The sequence below is a fragment of the Scomber japonicus genome, chromosome 18 (genome assembly GCF_027409825.1).
Source record: "Scomber japonicus isolate fScoJap1 chromosome 18, fScoJap1.pri, whole genome shotgun sequence".
NCBI lineage: Eukaryota > Metazoa > Chordata > Actinopteri > Scombriformes > Scombridae > Scomber > Scomber japonicus.
In genome coordinates, this window is record NC_070595.1 from 12711662 (window position 1) to 12737729 (window position 26068).

Below are 26068 nucleotides of genomic sequence, written 5' to 3' on the forward strand. Positions count from 1 at the left end.
TTCTAGACAATTAACATTTCTTCCGCTACTTCACACTCACTGTTAAGACTGGAAAAAACCACAAATGCTGGATGGAAGGAAGCTATAAAATAAATGTTGTGCAGTCTGATTGCTGTTTGAAAAGAATTCGGGTCATTAAAATTTGGTTGCTGCTGGATATATTTTTTTTAGTCATTCTCTTCCCCCTTTGTGTGTCAGGATTCAGCCTATAGGGCTGGTGGAGCGGATCCAGGCCATAGCTCAGAACATGTCTGACATGGCGGTGAGGGTGGAGCAGATCCTACAGCGCAGCATGACCACCACTAACCGGGGTAAGGTTTAAAACACGCATGCATGCACTCTCACACTCACACACACACACACACAGCCTGCCCACTGCCCACTCATATACCTGGAGAATACCAAATATAGCTGTAGCCTTTCAGATGTATCCCCTCTGTCCATTTTAAATCCATCCAATCTGAAAACGCTTTCCTCTCTGCCCACATAAGCCTGGCTGTCAAGCCTGGATCCAGTCGAACACTTGAATGCACAATTTATGTCTAACTTGCAGTTGGTGATTGATCATATAGAACATGACAGACATTATTCACGGCGCATTGCCCACTCAAATAGCAAGCCACAATTTGTGTCAGGTTGGAGGAGCTCCAGCGCACCACTGCACATACAGTCCTCCACAGTTGCTGCCATATCATAACCAAATGAAAGCCTGAATGCTTAAATCATGATGATGAATTACCTTCTAGTTAATGGGATCCAGGTCTGTCAGCTTCTTTTTATTAGCCTTCATGCTCAATTTCTTTATTGGGTGCAGAATAGAAATTGGACAGCATGTTTAATCCAGGATTCGGCTCCTCCTCTGTATCCACTGCTTTGCTCTTAGTGACAGAAAACAATTCAACACACCATCTCGTTAACGTGTCACATTTTTCTGGTGTCATGTCTGGTATCATTTAAGTAAGGCCAATCTGAATCTAGCTACGTGTTGACAGCGGCAGGCAGCCTCACTTTTCATCGTGAGAGGTCTGTCGTTATCATGCTAATCAGACAGAATGGCTGGCAATTATTTGTCTGTGATTGTGCTCTTCGACGCTTGGCAGGATGCTGGCAGAGGAGCTGCAACTGCTCCTTTAATTAGGCTCCGTATAACACTGGGCTTCGAGGAGAAGAAAGGCAGGGAGAGGAAGGAGGGGAGAGGTAGAAAGAAAAGAGAGTCAACTAAGTGATAGAAAGAGACAGGAAGTATTGAAAGGGGGGAGCAAGAAAGAAGAGAGGGGGAAAGATGATGATTTTTATGAATCACACTAATGCAATCTATCTATAGTAAATCCAGTGAGTGGGTTGGAACAGAGACGTGGCTATTCAGCAGGGGAGGCCAAGCTTTTCCAGGAGCTTGTTAGCCAGACATATTCTCTAATTTATCTCTGTTCATCCCAAAGGCAAGAGGATGTCCTGTATACTGTAAGGCTAAAGATAAATGGACTTAATGCCCAGAGGAAATGTTGTAAAGATCTGATCGGTCAATATTAATCGTTTAGTCTTATGAGGAATAGGGACCACCAAAACAAGTGTTGATAATGTTTTGTGTTGTAAAATTAAGCCTTATAAAAACAGGATATATTGATTGAGTTTTTAGACTAGAAACACACCGAGCAGATGCTTCGTTTGATTTTCTAAGCATTCAGTATGTAGATATTTTGGATCCCTGCCAGCATGTTCTTTTCACCTTCCTCTTTGTGTTTCTCTTTAAGCTTTTATTACTGCTGATTTGTGCTGGTGTCTGGTGTGTGGTCTTTTGTTGGAGTGCAAAGGCTTTGATAAACACCCTGCATTTTTTTTTTCCTGCAGTAAGGGATGGAGCATTAGGACAATGCGAGGTACCTAAAGATCCCCGTTATCCAGACTGCCCCAGTAAGATGGATGTAAGTTTTCATATCTCACTTTAAGTTAAAAACAACCATTTCACACAGAGCAAAGGATATCTTTGTCCTCTCTTTCTCTCAGTGACTCACCTTGGTGCAACATAAATTTTGTATAATAAGATAAGAGGATGCTTAAGGGCTCCTTGTGGAGCACTGGGTTCTCATTGCAACAAATTATACCAAGTGACAGCAAAGAAAAACAGAATATAGAGAATAATAAAAAATTAACAAAATAAGGTTATATAAAAACATTGTATATGCATGCATTATATTAATTACAGCCTTAACAGATTGTTCAAATTGGCAGCAAAAATACAAGTATCCACACCACAGCTTTTCATCAGGACAGTCATTCTGACCCCTTGAATGAGAACCAATTATAAGCTGCCAGTTATATGGGATACTTGATTTCAGAGTATCAGTTAATTAAGCAATTAATAAAGACAATGGGGAATTCTTTCTGTGCTTGTATCCTGTAATAAAAGAGTCACCAGTGGCATCAAAATGAAGTTGAAGTTAAATTGTCAAACAATCCCCTTTTGGACATAAGGGGTGACCATTTAAACCACTTTTTTGCTGAGTTTGCGAATACTAGTTTTGTTCAAATATACTTGAGATAACAGATTGAGTCTTTGTCTTCCAGTGGATGCGTGCTCGTTGGACCTCGGACCCTTGCTATGCATTTTATGGTGTGGACGGCTCTGACTGCTCCTTCCTCATCTATCTGAGCGAGGTGGAGTGGTTTTGCCCCCCGCTGGCCTGGAGAAACCAGACTGTTACGCCCACTTTGAAGCCTCCACCCAAGAGACAGGTATGATGACTTTCAGATGACTTAATTTAAATGACTTAATTTTTTTGGCAGGTAAAAAGAGGCACATGGTAGTCTAAAGTCTCCTCATGCAAACAATCTTTGATAAAATTAGGATGAAAATGAGTCAAAATGAAAATAAGAAGAGCAGAATGCTAAACTTCAAAGTTCTCTATCCCTTGTATAGAGCGCTGTTCTAGCTGTCATTACCAGTTTTCATTGCTCTTGTATTTGCTTTCCTGTCTTCTTTAGATTTTTAGTTTCAGAGTCAACACATGGCGTACTGACAATCACTCCCCACTCCTTGCCTCCTCTCCTTTTTCATCCCTGGAGTAACGTAACAGCACAATGAGACCTGATGTGAATTTATTCTGCATCTCTACCTTCTGCTCTAATTGCCAGCCTGTATTCACTGAGACTCATCCCAAGGCTTCCCCTGGGTACTCTGCATTTTGCTGTGCCATACATAAGTTGCTCTTGAAAGCAATACTTCACCTTCATTATGAGAGTACAGTACAACTCCGCATATTTTTACTCTGAGAGACTTCTTCTATGGTGTATGTGTGTTTGAGAGAGACGGACAGTTTTGTGATTTTGTGTATCAGATTACTCTTCTATATATTTATAATTACTCGGTGCCCCCCAAGCAGTTACTTTACTGATTAATACTCCTATGGTGACCTTGTGCTGTGATGCAGTGATTACTGTACAGCAGGCAGAGGAGGAGATGTAAAATAAGAGTGGACTATTTATGAGGATGATCCAAGAATCCCTGAGGCAACTTGTCTGAGAGGCTTGGCTGCAGGGCACTAGCAGATAACAAGTTATGACAAGCTTTCTTTTTTGTTTTGTTTTTTTATTTTATTTTGAACATGTAACAAATATATAATAAATAAGAAAACAAAGCAAGAATAACCAATGAAATGAGCAGCAATATCTCACCAAACATAAATAGATATTATTTGTAGGACACTTTTAGGTTCCTACCCCCTTTTTTTAAACTTAAATAATGAACTTAATGTTTATTATATACACATACATAATTACCTCAATATGTATGTATACCTTTAAAATTTATTTAAGTCTAATTACCTTCATTTTTATCATATTTACACATACATAGCCATCGTGCAGGCACCCATTAACCATGTCCCAACACTCACACAGAAAAAAAACAAAACACAAATTGAAATACACATGCTCTTAGGAGTGGTACAAACACAATGTTTTTTTAAATTAATTTTGCCTCTGAAGTTGTAATCCCACTCTCTGTCTAAGAATGTGTTTGTCTGTTGCAAGAAAGGACATTATTATTTGCTTTGCACATAATTTGTGCAGTCCTAAATTCTACCAGAACCATTAACTTCAAAGCTTGTGTCTTTAAAAACAGCTTGTTAGTGTGTTCACACAACTCTACATTATTAACTGTCCTCATGGCATTTTTTTGTGGTGTCTATAATGAGTATGTGGCACTTTTGTAGATGCTACCCCACATCATCACACAATAATTCATCAGATACAGTAATACGATGAGCAAAACAATGTGTATAAGGCTTTATGATTCAATATGTGCTTTGCTTTTCCCAACATTGGCAGTTTTGCTCACACATATGATATGAGGTTTCCAGCACGTTCTTTGATCTAATATCACACCAGAAATTAATTATCATATTTGCTTTCTATATTAAAGTGACTCTTACCTTTCTTGCATTGCATACAGCACTTTGAAAAAACTTGAACAGCAACAACCCCTCCTCCCTCCTATGTCTCACCCCCGCACTCCCCCTCCGCTAACGTGTACTACAATAGTTTTCTGATATAGTTTTATTTTTCCTCGTGGGAGTGGCTGGAGGTGGAAGTCTGTCATTGTCAGTCTCTACTGTCTGTTTACGGCTATCTCCGTGGATCATAGATGTATTATAATGCCGTGGATCCACAACAGACTCTCTTCTGGGTGGGGGTGCACGCGTGATTACGTAATGCGGAAGGGGAAAACAGGCAGGTCGCTCGGCCAATCATATCATTCGGACTGAATGATATGATTGGTCAGAGTTTTCACAGAATATTATGAGAATGGAATAATGATGAGTTTCATTTTAGAGTGCCATTACCTTATTAATAGCATTTTAACCTAAACAAAAAATGCGTAAAAATGTAACAAAGGTAAGGTTAGCTTTAAATAAAATGCATTATTATTATCATTATTATTATTATTATTATTATGAGGATATGTATATGTCAGAACATTTTATTGTAGTGCACGTTCGCGGAGGGGCATAGGAGGGAGGAGGGGTGGCTGCTGCTCAAGTTTTTTCAAAGTGCTGTGTGAAATGCAAGAAAGGTAAGAGTCGCTTTAAATGTGCCTTTCACAGCACCATCTTACATCATCTTACAAGGCACATATAACACAACAACTTTACATCAAACAATATAAATTAAATAACATTTAGTGCAGAGATAAAAACTATGAATGTGACTATATATATATATATAATGACTACATTATGTTAGTTAACCTATTTAATATTTTCCTGTCTGTATTCTATAAACACCTCCACTCAGTCCAATGAAAATAGTTCCACTAGTATACACTGTCTATTTTGTATTAGTCTTCAGGCATCTCTCCCCTTCTGCCTCAGGCCAAGTTATAAATCTTAATGCTCGCCTTTAGTATTTTATGGTGTAGAACTTCTGCACAAGGTTAACATGAATAAATAAAACATTGGGGAAAGGATCAAATCAACAGTTCTCTACACTTTTTTTATGCTCCTGTCATCCAGGCTGTCTTCCAATCTGACATCGGGACTCTGCTGGAGCAGGTGGGCACTGGAAAGGAATCCCTGAGCTTCATGAAGAGACGCATGCGCAGACTGGCAGCACAGTGGGCCTCTGCTGCTCGACGGCTGAATGATAAGCTCCGCAACCACTGGAGAGATCAGAAAAGGGTAATATGAGGCATAGAAATATGCATCTGCACAAACTAGAGGATAAGAGTGTAGGACAGGAAAGCAAGTCTGTGTTGTGATTTCATCTTTTCAATGTGTTGTGGTTGCAAAGACTACGGATGAGGAGCCGGTTAAAGTCCTTTTCTCAGTTGTCTGTCTAGAAACATATTCCTTAGCTCCTAATTTGATGTAAATCCATCTGTTTATGCATAAAAAGAAAAAAAAACCCAGCACAGGCACAAGATGTTTTGGATCAAACAGTTCTGAGAAAGCCAGACAGTCTTTTAATGCTCAAATGCAAGGCTCCCCAGTCACCAGAACAGCTGTGACATTTTGTTGGGCTAACATTTTCTCCTCTTAATTCCGGCTACTCAGTGTGAGTCGCAGTATGTTGAGTTACAGACATGAGGAGATAATGAAGGAGGGTAACTCCTCGCAGGCATTGATTGGCTTTAGTGCGCTTTCACCACTGACATTTACAGGGACATTTCCACAAAGTCTGATGAAAAGGCAATGACATTAGATCCCTCCTGGTGGATATGTTAAATCCTTTACTAGATCACTTTTAAGATAATGACCCGGTAGAGTGCTTTTTTTGTTGTTGTTGTTGTTGTTGTTGTTGTGTAGTTTTTTTTTAGGTTTATATTCTTGTGGTGAGCAAATTGCTTCAATAACAAATACATGTTCAATTTCTGTCATTATATCTGTCATTTAAGATGATAACCTACCAAACAAAATCTCACACTGTCAACTCAGTTTTCCAAAACCACTTTCATCTTTTTGATTGCTGTGTTATTTTTGCTTATTTTTGGTTGTTTCATAAGTTTGATGACTCTATGATTTGTACAGTGTTGAAACATTCTTTTATTGCTGCCTGCATGGTGCCAGCAGTATTCTTTTACCGTGTGCTGCTCACTTATTTATTTATTTTTGCTCCAGAAGAACAGTTGTAAAAATAGAATATTTAAAAAATCCAGCTCATCAGTTGACTTTGTTTCAGGCCCACAGAGGTTAAACTATGCCACACTGACAGTATCACTATCTAATCTTCACTATTACAGTCTCAAAAATTGACACATAAACTCCAGCAGCATTTCCAAAACTCAAGTCAAGTCAACTTTATTTATAAAGCACATTCAAAAACAACCTCAGTTGAGCCAAAGTGCTGTACAGTTATTAAAATACAATATAATCACACACAATATAATAATAAATAAAAGCAATAAAGGAATAGTAAGAGCTCAATTTAAAAACTAAAATTAGAATAAAAACAAATAAAAAGTAAAAAAATAAAATAAAAGTAGGAAGCCAAGGATTCTCGCCTAGCTGGGACTGAATGCCAAGGAAAAAAGATGTTTTTTAACTCAAATGTTTAATGTTTGCAGCTTTTGGTAGTATTAACTAAATCATCAGTTATTCTGTTCTCTGTCTCATCTATCTTATACACAGTTAAGTTTATATACAACATATAAGTATTAACCACATATTGATAACACAGTTTATAGCATAATTATTCCCAATTTTAAAGATTGATTTTTGTTGTACTAACAATACCACAGCACTGTAAGTACCGGTACATACACGTTGGTACAAGGGCACAAGATGTGAAGTAAATTGGGAATAAGGAAGTAAAAATCTCTAAATTAAAATATAATGTGTACTGTATGTACTTTTTAAAGTTCTTATTTTAATCTAACAGAGTACATTATGACCATTACTGAGCAATAAAGCTGGAAGTTTGGGGGAAGGTGGGAAGTTGTGTAGCACTCTGTAAAGCTGAATACAGAAGGCAGAGAAACATTTCTACCATAAATACAAGTGAACTAAGACAGTGGTGGAAAATGATCAATATTATGTTGTTACTCTACAGTATGCAACTTATTAAAAATAAAAAACTAAACAAAACTGCAGTGTAAATCCAATGTAAGTTCACAGCCTGTTACAGTATCTCCTTCTTGCCTAACTTCACATTTAGTTCCCTTGTACCTACATGTATGAGTCAGTATCATAGACTGTAATGTGCTATACTGGGACACTATAAATAAGGAATAATTATGCTGTACATTGCAGTGCTGTAAAATCATTACATCTAGTTTACTGCTACATTAATATTGATGTTTCTCTCATTTAAACTGCCACTTCATATTCCCCATATATCATTATGGAAGTATATTACTGAAATCACCTGAATACTCCTTTAAATTAATCATAAAATGACGAGCAAGATATTTTACATCCTTATGTGTTTAGTATTCTTACTTCATATCATGTTTACATTGCTCTTTTTAGCTTCAAATGTGATGTCAGTACAGTATTAGGAACATACAGTACTGTTGTGTACATACTCAACACTGTTAAAGATCAGCACTGCAAGCAAAACATCATCATTAATGTTCATAAAGTGATTCATGACAAGAAAAAAACAAGACCTTATCTGGGGCATTTCAAGTTTGCTTCTGCCTGAAGCCCTGCTCATCTCTGACCTTTCTTCAACACAGTTCCCTATCCAGCATCCTATGAATATATAGTAGCTGAGTGTCATTATGTGTAGGCTTGCTTCATAGTAAAGTGGACTAAAGTGAAGAAGTATGTAGATCTTACTTTCACCAGATCATTTTAAGCACAGTGGACACTTCTACACAAATCCCTCTTAAGTTGAAAAGCGGCATGAAACTTAGAAAGCTCCAATGAAACATGGAGAACGATAGAAACTCATTTATAGTGTTTTGCTCTTTGAAAACGAGCTGACAGTACCCTAGCGTTCTGCTTTTTTTTTTGTAAGACTGTTTCTTTTATCGGCCAGGGAGCTTTTCAGTCGGATAAATCAAAGCCTGTTCTGTTAATAACATCACACTCGTCCCAAATGCCTGCTTCTTCCCCACCAGGGAGCAAGCTTTGTTTATTGTAATGGTGTGTTTGACAGTAATGGTTACTGTCCATTAACCAGGCCCTGCAGGCTTTGCTTTCATCGCTGGAACATTGAGTGCTGTTGAGAAAACAGAAATAGCAACTGATTTGTTGAAAAGAGATGTTTTATGTAAGGTCTCTGTCCCACCTGTCTTGTTTTTTTTCTTACTTCCTCTTCTCTCTTTCTGTTCTTGATGTGCACTGTGCTTTCAGCGTTTGAGTGAAGGAACCAGTTTCTAAAGTCTTTACTCAGTATCCATGTCCGTCACAGTCACATTACAGGTTGTATTGTAACTCGAGGTACAATGACATGAACACGATGCTTTATTTGTGTCCTAGATGAATTACTGAGGTTGTATTGAGTGGTTCTGGCATATTTGATCAAATTTAAGCCTGAAAGTGTGGCTCAGTGAGATATGAACCGGACCAGTCAGTGAAGTGAGAGTTTATAGATCCTAAAATGACTTTTTTAATATGGCTCTCAAAAATCTCTAACATCTTTTTAATCTTGACCTTGTTGATGTAAAATGAAACTGGAATCTTCAGCTACATGATCTTTTAGTCTCATCAAAGTTATTCAGAAACTCTTTAGAGGATGATTTAGGAGACATTTAAAAACTTTACTGTTTTTAAGTAGTTTTTTTCCACGGAGACAGTTTGATGGAAAATAAGCAAACCAGGTGTAAAAAGGGCTTATATTGATCAGTTATCTGTCACTTTCTCATCCCTAAACAAATCATGTTGGTGAGTATGTGTGGTGTAGTAGATTGTCATTAAAAGTTTTTTCAAGACAAAAGTAATTTTGAAAAAAAAAAAAAATCCATGCTGCCATCTTTTGAAAAATCTAATTTCATTACATATTTAACAGCCTGGAAATTCCATCCTTCCCTATCAGCAATTAAACTGCTCGTGTGCCATTCTGCATATCAATTAGCTCTCAGCAGGTCAATTTTCAATCAACTTTATGCACAGTTGATTGTATTTCTTGAGAGTTGCATTGGTGGTTTCTTGCTTTCATTAGATACTCAATTATATTTAAAATCTGACATCACCGATCCATGCCAAATATCTAAATTTATTCATAGAAGTGTATGTGAATTTTCTGAAGCGTTTGTGAAAAACTACTCTCACATAATCTCAATCAATCATCGTGGAGTGAGACTTTCTGAATAGAAAAATCAAACATTGATGGAAATAATGGCTCACTCTCTACCATAACAGTGCAGAAATTGTTTAACAAAAAAATGAATTAATTACTCCTCTTCCTCTGTGCTCAGATTCTAGTCCATGTGGGCTTTCTGACAGAGGAGTCAGGGGATGTCTTCAGCCCCAAAGTCCTGAAAGGGGGTCCTCTGGGTGAGATGGTGCAATGGGCCGACATCCTTACAGCTCTTCATGTCCTGGGACACAACCTCAAGATCTCTGTTTCTCTCAAGGAGTTGCATGGGTAAGTAAAGATTCTTGCTGATTCTCTCTGATTTAAAAAAAAAGAAGCATTTTCAAGCTGTAATCAGAACTTCTGACTTCTGCAGTCACTTTATGATTCACAGTCCTGAAGTCTCCAAACTTTATGTGAAATTCTTTGGTGCATCAGAGCAGAAATTCTGTCATATTTTCAGACATTCTTATTTAGCTTATTTGTTGAATGAAAATGCTTGATTGTCCCTTCTGGATGCTCTGCAAGTGACCAGCAGCCCAATCGTAGCACTGTTGCCCACACACTGTTTTCGATCACCTTTGGCCACACACAGATAAGCTATCTCTCCGTCCTGCAGAGTGCAGTTTCAGCCTGAGGGCTTGACAGCATCTCTACAGTTTATGCACCTCCTTCCTGCTGCAGCTCACTGACTCCAGAGTGATAACGGGCTTGTCGCATGTCATCACAAACATAAGTGCTTGTGCCAGTGGACACACACACACACACACACACAGTTGCACACATATACAGCATTTCCTCCAGTCACACAGACAGGATGGTTTCATCTATAAATGTAAGGTCATTGATTGTCACACTGGCGAGGTGCAATCGGAGGAGTTCAGAAAAACAGACGGGTCTAGTCCTGCCTCAGACGTTTTTGCGGAGCTGTGATCTTTCAGAACGGCTCCAGCTTCACGCTGGCTGGTCAGGAAAATGAGTGTGTACAAGACTTGATTTGCTGTCGATTCTTTTCTGCCAGTGGGTGGAGTGAAGCTGGAGCAGACAGGCTGATGATAATGCGTGCTTGTTATTGAACACTGTATCCACCGTTGTAAGGGAAGAGGTCAGGGCATTGATGAGTTAGAGCTGCCCTTTGATCTTAAATATCAGGCGGTGAAGAAAAGCTGCTTTGATAAGAACAGACTAGAGAGATCAGTGAGGTGGGGAAAGATGCCGCAGTGGGAATGCTTCTGCCGGCCGAGCTATTATTTACCCCACTAATTGGTGTCACGGTGTATTGAATCGCTGCAGTCTGCCTCCGTCGGGAGCGCCATCAGAAATGTTTAGAAAACTGCAAAAAGTTCTGTCAGATACTCACAAATGCTGCAAGTAAACATCAGCCAAGGTTAGCGCTATGTATGTGTGTGTGTTGGAGTGTTTATGCTACAGCAGAGAGAGACAGCTGATATTTTATTGGTCTGGTGAATGTACATCTAACTAAGCGTGCAGCGGTATTCCGTTAGAGATTATATTGGACTCTATTCATCAGGAAATGAAATGTTCAGCCTTAGAGAAAATATAATTGAGGGCTGAATTAAAAGCCAAGTGGATTTATCAGGCCCAGACTATATTCCCTCTTTGCTTGCAGCCACACAAAACATAACCCAGTGTACATATCCCACTCCTTTTTTGCTTTTTATTTATTTATTTTTTTACAAGCTTCTTAAATTGGCCAGTAAATGGTGATGCCGGACATCTATAAATCCCTTATCTGTGACTGTTAATGAATACAAAAAGGGAGCCTATCCCTCCACCCCTTACTCTTACTCTCCACCATGCTATTTTAAATTGACAGATCGTTATGTGGGTTGTGCTCCCACGTATTCCCTCAGGCTCGTATCTATTTACATTTCCTACTCTTCACTTTCCCACCCAGGCTTTTCAGAAAGGAGCTTAGTATCGCTGGGTGGCCTGCTGTGGCTCTTATGTGGACAGGATTGTTGATGTGTTTAGAGTTTTCTCTGATAGACAGATTAGCCACACCGGGAGCTTAGTTACAGTGGGAGTCGGTTGGTTTGCACATAACTGCCTCTAATTGGCAACATTCATGCTCTCTGGTGGCTTCGCTGAGTCGTCACTTTGACTGGCATTTTCCCTTTGGTGTCCTGCTTAGACAAATCAGTTATGCTCACATATACTTCCACAGCCACAGCCTTTTCTTTACAGACGTTGCTCCATGATGGTTTACTCTCCCTGCAGATGCTCCACTAAGATGTCGATCTGGACGAGGAATGAACTCACTGCACGATCTTGTCTTTCCTCACCCTACACAATACAAAATGATCTCTCTGATTACACCCTCTTAGTAGTATGTAATTGTAATTTTCCAACAATTGTAATGATTGTGCGATTATATTATTCAGTTTTTAATATTAATGTATTTCTATCTCATGCACCAATCAGCGATGTGGTTGAAATGTTAGCTATGATAATAATTATACATTTCTCATAATTATATAGCTGGTTTGCCAAGTGTGTCTGTGTTAGCAGCAGGGCAAAGCTGTCCATGTAAATCACCCAGATTTGTATCTAAGAGTGTGATACACTTCTTCTTAGCTGTTAATGTGCACTGTTTTTACTGTAGCTGTTTGTGGCTGGTCAGTGGAATGGCATTGTCAATCTGTCGTTTCACCTCTTTGGTTCAGATTGAAGTGATTGAATTTTTCCACTTGCGCCACCTCGAGATTGACATTTGCCATTATGACTCAAATGTCTGGAGACCCGTTGGATGGACTGAAATTTTGGCACAGATATTCATGTCCATCTCGGGGTGGATTTTTTAAAATGATTTTGTTGGCATAGATGCCTTTATTAAGCAGTAGACAGACAGGAAACATGGGAGAGAGGGCGGGGGTGACATGCAGCAAAGGACCTCTGATCGGGATTCGAACCGGGGTCGGCTGCGTACATGGCATGCGCTCTAACCACTCAACCACCTGTGCATCCCGTCGATTTTAATAATTTTGGTTTTCCCCCAATAATTTCAAACATCTACCTTGTTTAACATATGCAATATGTGCGACATATGCAATAGACTTTGTGTGTCTATTGTATGTGTCTATTCTATTATTATATTCTACGTAGCAACATCAACAGGTCCAGCTTTTACTTTGTCTAATATTTTAGTTTATAACCAAATACCCACCAAACTTATAACAGCCTGACAGAACTGCTCGTGTTGCTCTACACTCTTTCTAATCTATGATCTTAGGCTGTGAAATCCAAAACACCACTCTGTCAGATGGATGTCATGGTGGAGCGACCATTGCTCTGACAACAGCAGCAAATTGGCTCACATCTTTTAAGGCATGGCAGATTCTGACTGAAGTCGGTAAAAACTCAACAGTATTTACTAATTGAGACTGTTTTTAAATCGTATTTCTTCTATAACACAATGGCAAGAATCGTAATATGATCAAATAACTGTCAGTGGTATAAACTTAAAGGATATGGTTTGTATTATTTTATATTTGTGTTACTGTCCCGCAAAAATCCCATAAAAATACCAAAACTAATAATAGATTAACCCGTCGCTCAACTGCTTTCGACTTTTCTGTCCTCTTTCTGTGACCCTCAGCCCATTAGGGAAAAAGAAAGTTTGTGTAATATTCCTGAAAAAGCTGGGCACTGTAGCGTTCAGCAAACATTATGCAGACATGAGAAAATAGAGTATTCACTAGGGATTATTTTCATCTGTGCATTGATTCACACTTTGGTGCTTTAATGAGTATTTATGGCATCAGGACGGTGTGTGTGGAATTAACTCAAAGTAAACTACAATACCCACATTTGTCATAATAAAGGAATGTGTTCACCAGTGTGTCTCATTTCTGTGTTTTTAATAGTTGTTGGAAAACAATGGAGCTCTACAGACACACAGAGGAGTACACTATATATTGCTGACAGTAAGAAAAATATAGCATAGCACCAATCTTATCCTTTAATAGTGCTGGACTATTATTTAATGTCTACTGTCTTAAACTAAAAGCATCCCTCATGAACCATTTCTCTATACATATGTGTGAAATGAGAGAAGGTAGTATTGAAAACATTCAGATATGAATTTGAGATTGTTGTTGACAAGAAGCTGAGTCATGAAGAAAAGAGTAAACGACAGGAGCAGTAGAGAGAGAGGAAAAAGAGAGCAAGAAGTCTCTCTTCATTCCTGAGTTTACTGTAATTCAGGCAGAGACTTGTGTCTCTGTGACATCATTTCTGTCAGTGGCACCGGCACTTGTCGCACACTGCAGGGAGGGCCCTACGGCAGTCTGCAGGGCGGCACAGACAGCTGTCACTTCCGCTTGGGGATCTCCCCTCATCTCCTTCCCTGAGTGACGCGGGTAATTAGCTGGCGACAGAGCACAGGGTCTCAACACCTGAGGATGGGAGAGGGAAACAGAGGAGAGAGAAAAAGAGGAAGGGAGAGGTAGCTGCAGCCTGATGGGTTTAGTAAGTTTTGTCACACACCACCACCTACTAGTGTTGTTACCCAGAAAGAATCTGCAGATACCAATATTTTAGTACTGTTTCAACAACACTCCATGCCTAACCTCCATGCACAGTCTTCCCCTTTCCCTTTCTTCCTTGCACTGATTTAATTTCACTGTTGTTACAAATTGTATCTCAAGCTCTCCCACTATTCTATTCTCTGGTTTGACATGCAGGATTTGAGCGCTGTTTTGCATTTTGCCAATGTCGTTTCTATATCAATTATGTCTAGTGGGCTTCTGTGGAGCACTTGACAGAGCACATTAACACAGTCCCTAGGTAATTCCACCTTGTTTCTCTCTGCAAACAGGGTGACGTGCCTGAATTTTGTGAACAGTAGCTGAAGAAAATGTCATATTGGGAGGTCAAATGCGTCTAATCCACCAGCCTATCCTGCACGGTGAACCAAATGACAGGCATGTGCAGAAGTGTAAAATTAGAAATGTGAAATCAAAGCTGCTTTTTCCTCAAAGCTCAAACAACGAGGCTTATTATACTGCCAGTTTCAGGTCACGCCTTTCCATAAGTGCTGATGCACTCTCACCCTGCAGGCTTCTGATTGATGTGCCTTTGTTTCTATGCTTTGTGGTGAAAAACAAAAAGAGCAGCATTATTAAAAACAGTTGGTGATGGTAAGGATTTGTTTTCACAGTGTAATAAACTGGCTAATTGATGTTAACAGTATACCGTGGTTCCTGTGTTGCAATCACCTTTTGTGTGATATGTGACATATGTTACATTTAGGGCTCACTGTTTTTCATTTTTACAGACTGTCACAGAAAAAATACTTGATTTATTAAAGCGCTTAGTGGTTTAAGCCTGTTCTCTCTCAGATTTTACATCCCCACACATCCAGAGTTGGTATATTTTCTGTTGCATAAGGATGCTGTTTACTGCAGTTTAAGAAAATGAGGTCCTCTTGTGATGTTGACAGCTCTGAAAAGTGCCTCCAGAATAGAAAATGAAGTGAAAAATGGGAGGAAATATAAATGAGCTGCTTATTTAGCACTATAGTCCCTCTTAGTAAGTTAAAAAACAAAGTTTCAAATCAAATTCTTTTCTCCCCAGATGTTTGTATTATTGATATATTTCTAGTTTCTTATTGAATAAAGACTGAACATTAGGAGTCATCTCTATTCTTTCTATGGTTACACAGTTATTCAGCACAAAGCAATAGTTTTTCTCATGTGCTGTGACAGCCATCAGTTTAATGAACTGCTTTAACATGAAATCTAAAAGTGACACATGAGCTATATTGGATCATAAGAGAGACAACATCTGAGTTTTTGTCTTTTCTGGCTATCCTGCTGTCTCAAGTGGTTGATTAGCATGCCAGACCCTGCTCTCTGTGCCAGGCCAGCTTTCCACACAGTGGCAGGTCAACTCTCCTCTCTGCCTATGTCCATTCCTCCCACACTGTGAGCCCCTCTCACTAAACTCCTTGCCCCCAGCCACAGACCCTCATATGTGCCTGGAAATCTGCCTCAGCCAATTCCCCTCTCTGTTGGACATATGTGCCCCTCCTTTAAGATGTAATGCAGTGCAACTGTGTAGCACTGTACACTCGTTTGTTTCTCTACCTCTCTTCCTTTCCCCAAACTGGTGAGTTGCTGTGGTGCTAGTAGCCAGCTGTGAAACAGAGAAATTGTGCCCGATGGTGGTTGTCAAGCGGTGTCAGGAAATTTATGCAAGTCTTGCACCTTTGTTCTTCTCTTTGCAGTCGTCATCTTCTCACATTTATTTCCTCCTTTCTGAAGTCTGAGTTCTTTTTTCTGTATAGCTCACAGAAATACCGCATTTGCACATGTGTCTGACAGAGTAATGCTGACGTAATTTTATCTTTTTGTTAAAATCCCATAAAGACACCAAATCCAGCAATGTCTGAGCAGCCGAAAATATATACAGCTTAAGCCTCCTGTGTTGTCCAAAACCCATTAATAACATATATAGAACAATTAAGTTGTTATGCATACATCAGATGCTCATGGTTACCCTAAGAATAAACTGCACTCACTTGTGTTCGTTGTAATTTAATATCACCATTATACAGTATGATTCTATTATGTGTTTTTAATAGTTTTTGAAAGAAAATTGAGCTCTACAGTTTATCATGGAGGCATATGAGACTGTGACTGCACAAATAAATTCATTGTTGATTTGTGTGTTTTCATGGAGTAGCTGATAATGGTTAAAAAAAAAAGATAAAATAATGCCTTTAATCCTGTATGTGTGTATGTGTGAGGGAGATAAAGAGAGATAGAGTTGTTTGTGTCTTGTGTTACTGTATGTGTGTGTGTGTACTCCCATTTCCACACTTCTGGCTCCTTAATGCACTTTAATCCTTTTACACTTCCCTTAAAGTTTCCACGGATTTGCATATATCCAATTAAACCTCTGAACACCAGCAGCTTCAGTGGATCTGTGACGAGCAGAGTCACGTACAGTTCTGCACTCAGTCGCTGTAATACATCTTCTCTCACACTAATGCACGCTAGCATTAAACTATGAGAGCCATTGTAGGGCCACAATTTAGAACTGTATATCATATATTATACTCATACAGTAAAACCTCACATACACATACTATTGACACATATGACCACATATAGTACTGGACAGTGAAACCAAATACACCAAAAAAAAACAAAAAAAGCTCAAATGGAGCATCATATAGCGTCATATAGATATATTTTAATTTATAACAAGAGAAATACATGAGTGAAAGCTGTTTCATTATAATTTGGAAGATGTGTTTTTTTTTAAATTTGCTTTGAACTTTTTCCCTTTTACCTTTTTGAGAAAAGATTTGAAACCAAAAGGGAGAAATGTATTAATTATTCATTTTTAAATTGTTTGATTTCATTACTGTGCCTAGTTTTGCATTGTAACAATGACATTTAGTTCCATTATAGGATGGTCACACTGAACCTGATAGCATCCTGCTACACAACACAACAGACGGAACAACAATCCACATTAGCTTTCATGCTAAAGTCTCCCTCCTGTCTAACTTACATACATGAGCACACATGATGTCCTGCACTCTAATCTGTTGAACAAGCCACCAAGCAAACATTCACAAGGAAAACATGTATTGTACCGTTGATGTCAATTAGCAGATTGTATAGCCAATTAGCTGTTCAGCTGCAGCATATTAAACAACATGTAAACAGACCTGCAAATGTAATTTAGGTCTGGTTAGATTCTGCTCTGGTAGTTGGTCTTCAAAATCCAGCTAATGTTGGCTAAGACTGAACAAGCCATCTCTGATTCCCCGGACTTTCTTTATTCATTCTAATAATAACAATACTTCTCAAAAGCATATTGGCATTATTTTTGACTGAAAAAAGGGATATGAGTAAATGTGTTGGACCCTAATAATAAGATATAAAATGAAGGATTTTCATTTCCACCTTTTTTCTTTTTTGATCTTTTTACATTAAAAGATGTTTTAAAAATTGATCCTTTTCTCATCTCCCCTTTGTGAAAGACTTCATCATCTATACAAGTGAAGATAATTTGTTATATACCTACTTGCCTGCATCATCAGGGCCTTACTGTATGATTCTGTTGTCTGGACTTTGCTGCATCTTCTTGTCTGCAGATGGCACACAATATAGGAATCAGACATACTGCTTAAGTGTAGAGCTTTTGTTTGTGTAAGCACTAAATTGCCTGGGTATGAACCTTTGACCGATGAAACCACAGCTTAAAGCACACTCTTGCTCATTATCCCATCTACTGTAGGAGAACCAGCTGCCATGCTCATTTACACAAGGCTGCAGCGCTCACTAATTATGATCAGTGTCCAAAGAAAGGTCGATAGGCACATGTTTTGCAGGTATTTGTGTGTGTGTGTGTGTGTGTGTGTGTGTGTGTGTGTGTGTGTGTGTGTGTGTGTGTGTGTGTGTGTGTGTGTTGGGGGGGGGGGGGGGGTGTCTTGATTGCGCAGGTTGTGTTTTTGAACAAGGTAGTGATAGAGAAAGAGGGAGAGCATGATGAGGGGTCTGTGGCTACAGCTGCAAAACGTTTCATGAAGCGTTCGCAGTTGAACACAAAAATATTTTCTGCCAACAGTCACTGAACACACTTTTTTACTCCACAGCTGTGATCATGTTTATATTTTACAGCCAGACTTTCACTGCTATTGGTTACTTTTCTTTGCTGAGAGAGGAGGCTCAAACAAATGACAGTGGTCTCTTTTTCATATGATCAACATTTTGCACATATGAAATATTTCAGATCCAGCCCATTTTCATTGCAAGTAATTTGGTTTCTCACTGGAGGGTTCCCAGACATATGTTTTGGCTATACTGTTACAATAGTAAAACTATACAATGTCAAAATGAGAGGGAAGAAAAGACAGAAAAATCAGATCTTTTTACAATATGTATTTACCACTTCATCTTGTTGCGGGGATCTGAGGACAAAATTTGGTCCACACAGTGTTATCCATTTATTTTTAGGACATGATTTTAGGGTTAAGTTTAAAAGTTTAAAAATAAAGTAATGTTACAGTCAGATATGTAGCATGGATAAACTTTCAGGGAATGCAAATTTATTCTACAGATCATAATATTTAATGTCATTATCTTGACATAAGCTGTATTTAGTATAGAGAGTGTCTTACGGATCTGCACATCCACTTCTTCTCCTCAGCTGTTTTTGTACTGTGCCATCGCTCCAAAAGAAAGGCGGAAGTTTTACAAAGCAGTACTGTAATGAAAATAGACGTGCTTGATTGCCTTTTCCTCAAACAAAGTGCTACCTTGATCCTAACTGAACACAGTATTCTGAAGCCACGCTGTACTTTGTCATAGCAGATGACAAATTCAAATCTCCTGTCGTTGTGTTTTTGATAACAGGAGGCTCTTTTGTAACTGCTCTCGTCTGGATGTAGTCATTTTTTTCAGACAGCAGGTGCTTGATATTGAGACTGATTAAGCCAAGCTGGTGCATTGCACAGAATAATGTCACAGTATCTCTACAGCACTGTGCCCTGTGTTTGTTAAAATCTTGACAATATGAAAATACAGTTAAACCAGAAATGTATACTGAAGCCTCTTTGTAAAAACATATCCTTCACTTTTAGTAACTGTAATATACTCATTATTATTCTTGAAAAATGCCTAGTAAGACAGCAAACAATGCAAGTGAGAAGAACACCAAACGCAAAAGGTGCTATTGTAGTACACTTGAAGGCAGCATTTATGTGGTAATTGCTTAGATGGCACCATGACGGAGACAGATTCAGCACAAATAATGCTTGAAAGCAGCTATCCCTATATCTCTGTCAAAGATGTTTGGTTAAATAAATTGTCCTGCGTCTCTCACATAATGTGTGGGTTTTCGTGTGAGAGTCGGAACCGTGCAGACAAATTGGGTGGCTCCCTATTGCGAAACATCGCTGCCTGGTAGCGTTGAATTCTGTGTTGTACGGTTCAATGGCCGTGCCGGTGTCTCGCTGAGAGCACTGACATGCTTCACGACGCAAGTGGGCCCTTTCATTCTTCCTACCTTCAACTATCATTCTCGCCGTGTCTCCTTCTCAGCCATACTCATTTCATCCTTGCACACACACACACACATCTTCAGAGAAATAGCACAGAGCAGCTTGAAAAGTACTGTAAGGCAGTCCAATGGAAATCAATTACTAACCTGATCATGTTTTTTTGGTGGTCCTTTTATAGGCAACGATCACTCATTACTGTAAAACGATCAAATCTCTGTCATCACAACAATTTTCACAAAAGTGTTTTGGTGTCTTCAGTCCTCTGCAAGACTCTATTTACCTGCACAGTGGCAATAACACTGGAGGAAGAATACTGACACTTTTAAAAACTACATAAACAGTGGAAGGTATGCTGGTGGAATGCAGCCCTGGTTGCTTTGTATACTGTATTTTTGCATGGTCAGCTTACAGAAACAAGATTACAGTTACAGTCACACTTCAATACTTCCCACACTGCAGTCTGTGTTTCATAGGACTGAAGGCTAGCTAACCAAGCTTTTAGATGTCATCCTATTTGAGATGCTGTTCAAGCACTCAACAAATTAGCTCTACCTACCATGTTTCACTTTTGCAGATATATTTTCTCTTTGCAGTTGTGAGATGGTTACTCAGCCTCTCGTAGGCAGAGACATTTGCTCTTGCTTTTTTTTTAGTCCCATGCTTTATCTCTTCTGTGGTAAGTGATTGTTTGTTTCGTGCACCTGTGCATATTTTTGGGCTGTTTATGATGCTAAAGCCACATCTGACCTGTGTGCACAGGTTTCTGGGTGTCCCTCCAGGAAGAGGAAGCTGCCCTCTGACAGGACCTCTGCCCTTTGACCTTATCTACACTGACTACCACGGCCTGCAGCAGATGAAGCAGCACATGGGTCTGTCGCTGAGGAAGCACAAGTCAGTACTTAGTTATCTCTTTCTCTCTGTCCCTGTCATTTTTGTTTGTTTACCAAACTCTAAGCTCTGCAGTGCTTATTTGTTATTACTAATTGCCTGTCTGCTGAAAAACTTGATCATTGGCTTATTGACTGGCTGGCTTTGCTGACTGGTGGACACTGGGCAATTTCACTGTGCCTCAGCAAAAAGTCTCCCTTAGGGAAATTGCAGGAGCGGTCATGCTTTTGGGTTGATGTCATTTACTTTTTCTCAGAATCTCAAACTCTGCTTTTGTTTATATGCATCACATTGTAAGCAAACAGGCTTGTTAGTAAAGTTTCTGCTCTTCTGTTCCAGCTGGGCAGCACTGCAGTCACATTGGACAAACAAATCCTTCTTTTTTCTTATCCAAACAGAAATAACAAAGCAAAACACTTTTAATGCAACTGGAAAGGATATTTATTAAAAAGAAAAATAGTGGAAGAAAACAAAAAGTTTTAGTTGTAGCAGTGTAAAAATAATGATTAGGACAGCTGCTGTATATAATGATAAAGGACCTTCTGGGATGCAACTCAGTTAGCTGATACAGTTTGTTTCATTCCATATTTACTGTGAATGTTGAAGTGTCAGAGGGTGTTATACCGATTACAAAACTGAGCAGTGGCCCACACATATCATCATAATTCATCTTGATTCTCCTGCATTTTGGATTCATTTAAAATAAGGCCCTGCGTACAGTAGACACAGCAGCAATGAAAGCCTCCGCTGTTGTCAGTCAGCATCAGTACAACATCAGCTGATTGATCAACACTACCTAACTGTCATTGAGTGACAGACTAACATTTAATTTGCTCCTCAGCCCAGACACTGATTAGAGATGCAGGGCACTGATAAATCCTCTCAGATTGGATTACATCAATTGATTTTTGACTTCCCACTGTGAACATTCACTGCTGATAAAGTGCTGCTGTCGTTTTCTTTGTCCTCTCTCAAGCTGTTCACTGTGAACTAAACACACTTTCTCTCTCTTTTTTTTAGATTATTATTTGGCTATTTTTGCCTTTATTTGACTAGTGAAGAAGCAGACAGGACAGAATGTCAGGGACAGGAAAGAAAAGAACCAGAAACCATTTGTTTTATTTCATCACAGTTTTTCTGTAACATATTTAACTTTAATTTCCCCTGTTGAAGTATTGGCTCAACATTATCAGAATTTTAAGCATTTGTCAGGCAATCCAAAGAGACTTGCGTTTGGCAAGATAAATACAGTGTCTCCTTGAAATGCATTTGGCATTCCTACATGTGGTTGACTCAAATTCAGTTTAGATCCATCCAGGTTGAGCTATGTTCTGTTCCAGCTGAGAGCCCTGTGGTGACTGTGAAAGAAGGATGTGATTTAAGCCTCAGTTGTCTCACCTTGAGGCCAGTGTAAGCTCTGCACAGTGAGGGGTGGACTGGCAGGGGACATGAATATCCATCACCACTGACAGCTTTACAGACCAAACTTATTGACACAATGGTAGATAGACAAGCTCTTCTAGCTCAAAATAAGAATACATTCATGGTCTTTACGTGGCTGCTTATAGATTGTCCCTAAATGTTTGATATGGACGTACCTGTGTCATTTATATTGTTCCTGTGCTGTGCAAGATAATAGGACTTTTTTTTTTAAACGTTCTTACTGTTTTCTTTCTCACTGTTTCTTACAGTGTATTATTTAAAAGTGAGCAGTAACTTTGTTCCAAATTTAGCTCAATCTATTTCCTATTTTGTCCCAGGTGCCACATCCGAGTGATTGACACTTTTGGCACTGAGCCTGCATACAACCACGAAGAGTATGCCACTCTGCACGGCTACAGAACCAACTGGGGATACTGGAACCTTCACAGCCAGCAGTACATGACCATGTTCCGTATGTGGAGTTTTTCATTTCTCCAGTGCAGATTACTGAGGCTGAGGATGTACATCTGCTCACAGGAAAAGATTGAATTACATTTCTGCATGAATTCTGATAAATGATTATACATCTAGAACATGAAATGTTTTGATGCATGTGCGTGGACATGTGTACACGTGTTTATGTGACTGAGAGTGCAAGCAGATTGTGTGAGGTTATATACCATCCTCAGGCTGTCACAGACGAGGCTTTGGGCAACAAGCAGACCGGGGAAGTCATTCAGAACAGCTGTGTCTGCACAGATGCCGAAAACCGCCTACTGTGGCCAACCACTAGCAGCCATACACACATTGGCTCATGCACACACACATAAATATGCAAAAAACACACACATTCCCAGCACCTTTGGTGAAATTTGTAGCAGAAGAAATTTCAGCTGTTTGCGTGGTCCCCAATTAAATCCTCGACAATGGACTGCCCCGCTGTTTCTGAAATACTGTTATCACAATCCCAGCACTCTGAAAGATGTCAGCTTTCATCTCAGGTTTGAAAATTGACTGAAAATACTGTGTCTCTCTGCTTCCCACTTGACATATCCCCGCTGCTGGGGATTTTCATGGTGTGTGCTACCATTCGTAGTATTGTTTTGTGTCCTAAAAAGCTGTGTGCTGAGGTATATTGGAGCTAACATCCAAACTCTCTGCGCATTACAACTACAGCAGGGATGACGGAGCAGAAAGCATTGCATTTGTTGAGTTGTTTCACCTTATTGCTGGTTTGAAATGAAAGTCAACTGACCAGGTGAAGTGAATGCAAACACATTGTATTGTTTATTGAACGGACTGGCTCAACCCCAGGAAATGCACCATTTCTAGTGTTTTGTACACATAAATAAGATAATACATTATTTGAAAAGTGAATTTCAGCTTAACAGAATTACCCCAGTGCTCCCTTTGTTCTGTATTCTCTACATGTATAGCACTCTAGATCCCTACAACAGCTCTTTTGGTTTAATCAAATTTTTTTCTTTTTAAGACATGAAATTGGACTTGTAACTTTGTATTGCCAATCGTGTTGTTTGTCCTTGGCAGCCCACACCCCAGACAACTCTTTTATGGGTTTTGTGGCGGAGGAGCTGAATGAGACAGAGAGACTGAGCATTCAGAGGAACAAGGTCAACAATATGGCTGTTGTATACGGCAAAGAAGCCAGCATGTGGAAGGTCAGTATTACACAATAACATAATTAGCATATTGTAGTTTTTTAATCTGTGAGTGGAGGACATTTTTTTTATACCTTGTGTGAATTCATAACATACTGGCATTATGTTTTTTTTGTGGAAGTGGAAGATTTTTATTCTATAGCTGGAGCTTTATACATATTGATGCCGCAGAAGGTGTAATATACATATAAAGCTGGGAGAACTTATGAATACTCCTTTTTCTTAGCAACCCCTTCACAACATTTCACTGTGACAGCCACTGCATGTTACATTTCCTGCAAACAAGTTAGTCCTGGAGGAATCTGGCCTGAAGTCTGATGGTAGAGGAACAGTTGTTTTTGTTTAGAGTAAATTTTCCCTGTGAGCTACTGGCAAGGTTTCTCACTCATACTTTAACTTTGAAGTGTGCTGCAGCCTCCCCCAAGCTTTGGTTCACTTGAATCCAACTCCTGCTTTGTTCCTACATTGCCGTAGCATTGCCTATTTCTCAACCTGAGCTGCAGCATTACATTTGTGAGTCTAAAAGATTTGCTGTGTAAACGCCTATAGTGTTGAGGTCTCTCCAGACAGTGAAAACCCCCCCCGTCCACCCACAGTTTGGAGGTGCACGTGAGAGAATTTGGGTTGCTCAACACTTGCAAAGGAAAAATGACTAATATTTCATGTTGTATTCGCTCCTCAATCTTTCTACTCACTTCCCTCCTTTTTATACTTCTGTTCTCACCCTGTACTATTCTGTCTTCATCCTCCCATGATGCATCATTGATGGATCCACACAGCTTCAAGTAAGTACACTTGCTTCTCACTTGCATTATCGACTGTCCAAATGCCAAAACTCACACCAAGATTCTTCCTGACTTTCTGAATTTATATCTAACAGTCTAACTTTTGAATATCAGTTCTGGAAATAAATAATCAAAACCATTGCAGGGCTTACAGACTTGATCTAGATGTGTTAACTACTTTTTCTGTCACGTAACATTTATGAATGAATAGAGTTCATTTCTTACTGGTAATATAGCCCATTTTCTCCACAAACAATAAAACTACAAAACTTTTACAGCCGTCTTTCAAGTCGGCAGCTCCTCTGTGTCTATCTTTTGATTTTTAAAAGATTTTGAAGATCGCTTTAAGTAGAAGAAAGTGTGATTTCATCTCAATGTCACTCAGCAACAGTATAATGGCACAAGATGAAAAATGAGGAGTAACGCTCAGATGACATTTATAAATGATTTATGCCCTGCAGACATAACTTTAGTAAATAATTCATAACATTCTCCCAGAGGCACTTTTTGAGAAAAACTAATTTGGTTTTAGCTCAAAAGCTATACATTTATTTCCAGTCTTTCATGTTCCATTAAAACTCCACGGGTACTATATGGGAAACTAGAAGTGTGGGTTTGTTCCTGAATCCAGGAAACCTTATTCAAAATACCACAGCCATTTGCAAATTACTAAAAAGTCTGCCTTGGAGCACAGCCTTTCTCTATTGTGTTGTTCACTCCAAAGGACAGTAATTAAAAAATACATGATTTAATTTCACATTTGTGGGTTAAACATCAGAGCAGAGAAACAAGCCTACTGGCATGATGAGGGGCAACTGTTAGTTCAGACAAAGACAGATATGGAGGAAACCAAACTAAGATTGTGAAGGATTTAACTTCTTAAAGCAAGTGCTACCATGGGTGTCAGTGGGTCAAGAATGTGGAACATGAAGTGCAGGAACATATTTTATCTTATTTCTGATTGAAGGGTTACAACGAGTTACAGAAGGATGGACATGATGTCATGACTTCAGCTTTTATGGAAAAATAATTATCTTGCATGATTAACCAACAGCTGTTTCATTTGATGAACCACTCTATGCTGAGTTACTTCCTGTCACAGTTCCTTATCCCAGTGGAAAGGCATGAGTGATGCACACTGTAAGTCACTAGTGGCTTTTTTAAAAATTATACAACTACCTCCCTGCTTATTTTTCTCCCAAGACATTTACATTTATGGACATTTTTAAATTTACAGAGAAAATCACCACAAAGATTATGGCAAACTTTTTTTTTTTTAGCTACACGTTCTTTTCATTGGACCTATAATTCACAAATTTGAATCAATGTTCAAGTCTTAAAGTTTTTATATGTAACTACTCACATTAAATGTCTAAAAATGATGAGACCTTTGTTATATATTGTGTTGATTTGTATACTTACATTATCCCAAATGTTCCAAAAAGTTTCAAACCCAGCAAATTCAGTAATTTTAGTCACGTAACCGTCCATTGATTTGGTTATCTGTCAATGGC

At 39.0% G+C, this 26068-nt stretch overlaps 1 protein-coding gene across 1 annotated transcript in view; it reads left to right on the forward strand.

Annotated features, from left to right (window-relative positions):
- The window catches only part of LOC128379162 (alpha-1,6-mannosylglycoprotein 6-beta-N-acetylglucosaminyltransferase B), a 56701-nt gene that overhangs the window by 14851 nt on the left and 15782 nt on the right, over positions 1 to 26068 (forward strand). The window contains exons 4-12 of the mRNA XM_053338798.1: positions 199 to 311; positions 1849 to 1922; positions 2566 to 2733; positions 5511 to 5675; positions 9860 to 10029; positions 20540 to 20671; positions 22429 to 22562; positions 23639 to 23769; positions 24549 to 24554. Coding sequence (XP_053194773.1) covers positions 199 to 311; positions 1849 to 1922; positions 2566 to 2733; positions 5511 to 5675; positions 9860 to 10029; positions 20540 to 20671; positions 22429 to 22562; positions 23639 to 23769; positions 24549 to 24554 — 1093 coding nt within the window. The remainder of the gene's footprint in view (positions 1 to 198; positions 312 to 1848; positions 1923 to 2565; positions 2734 to 5510; positions 5676 to 9859; positions 10030 to 20539; positions 20672 to 22428; positions 22563 to 23638; positions 23770 to 24548; positions 24555 to 26068) is intronic.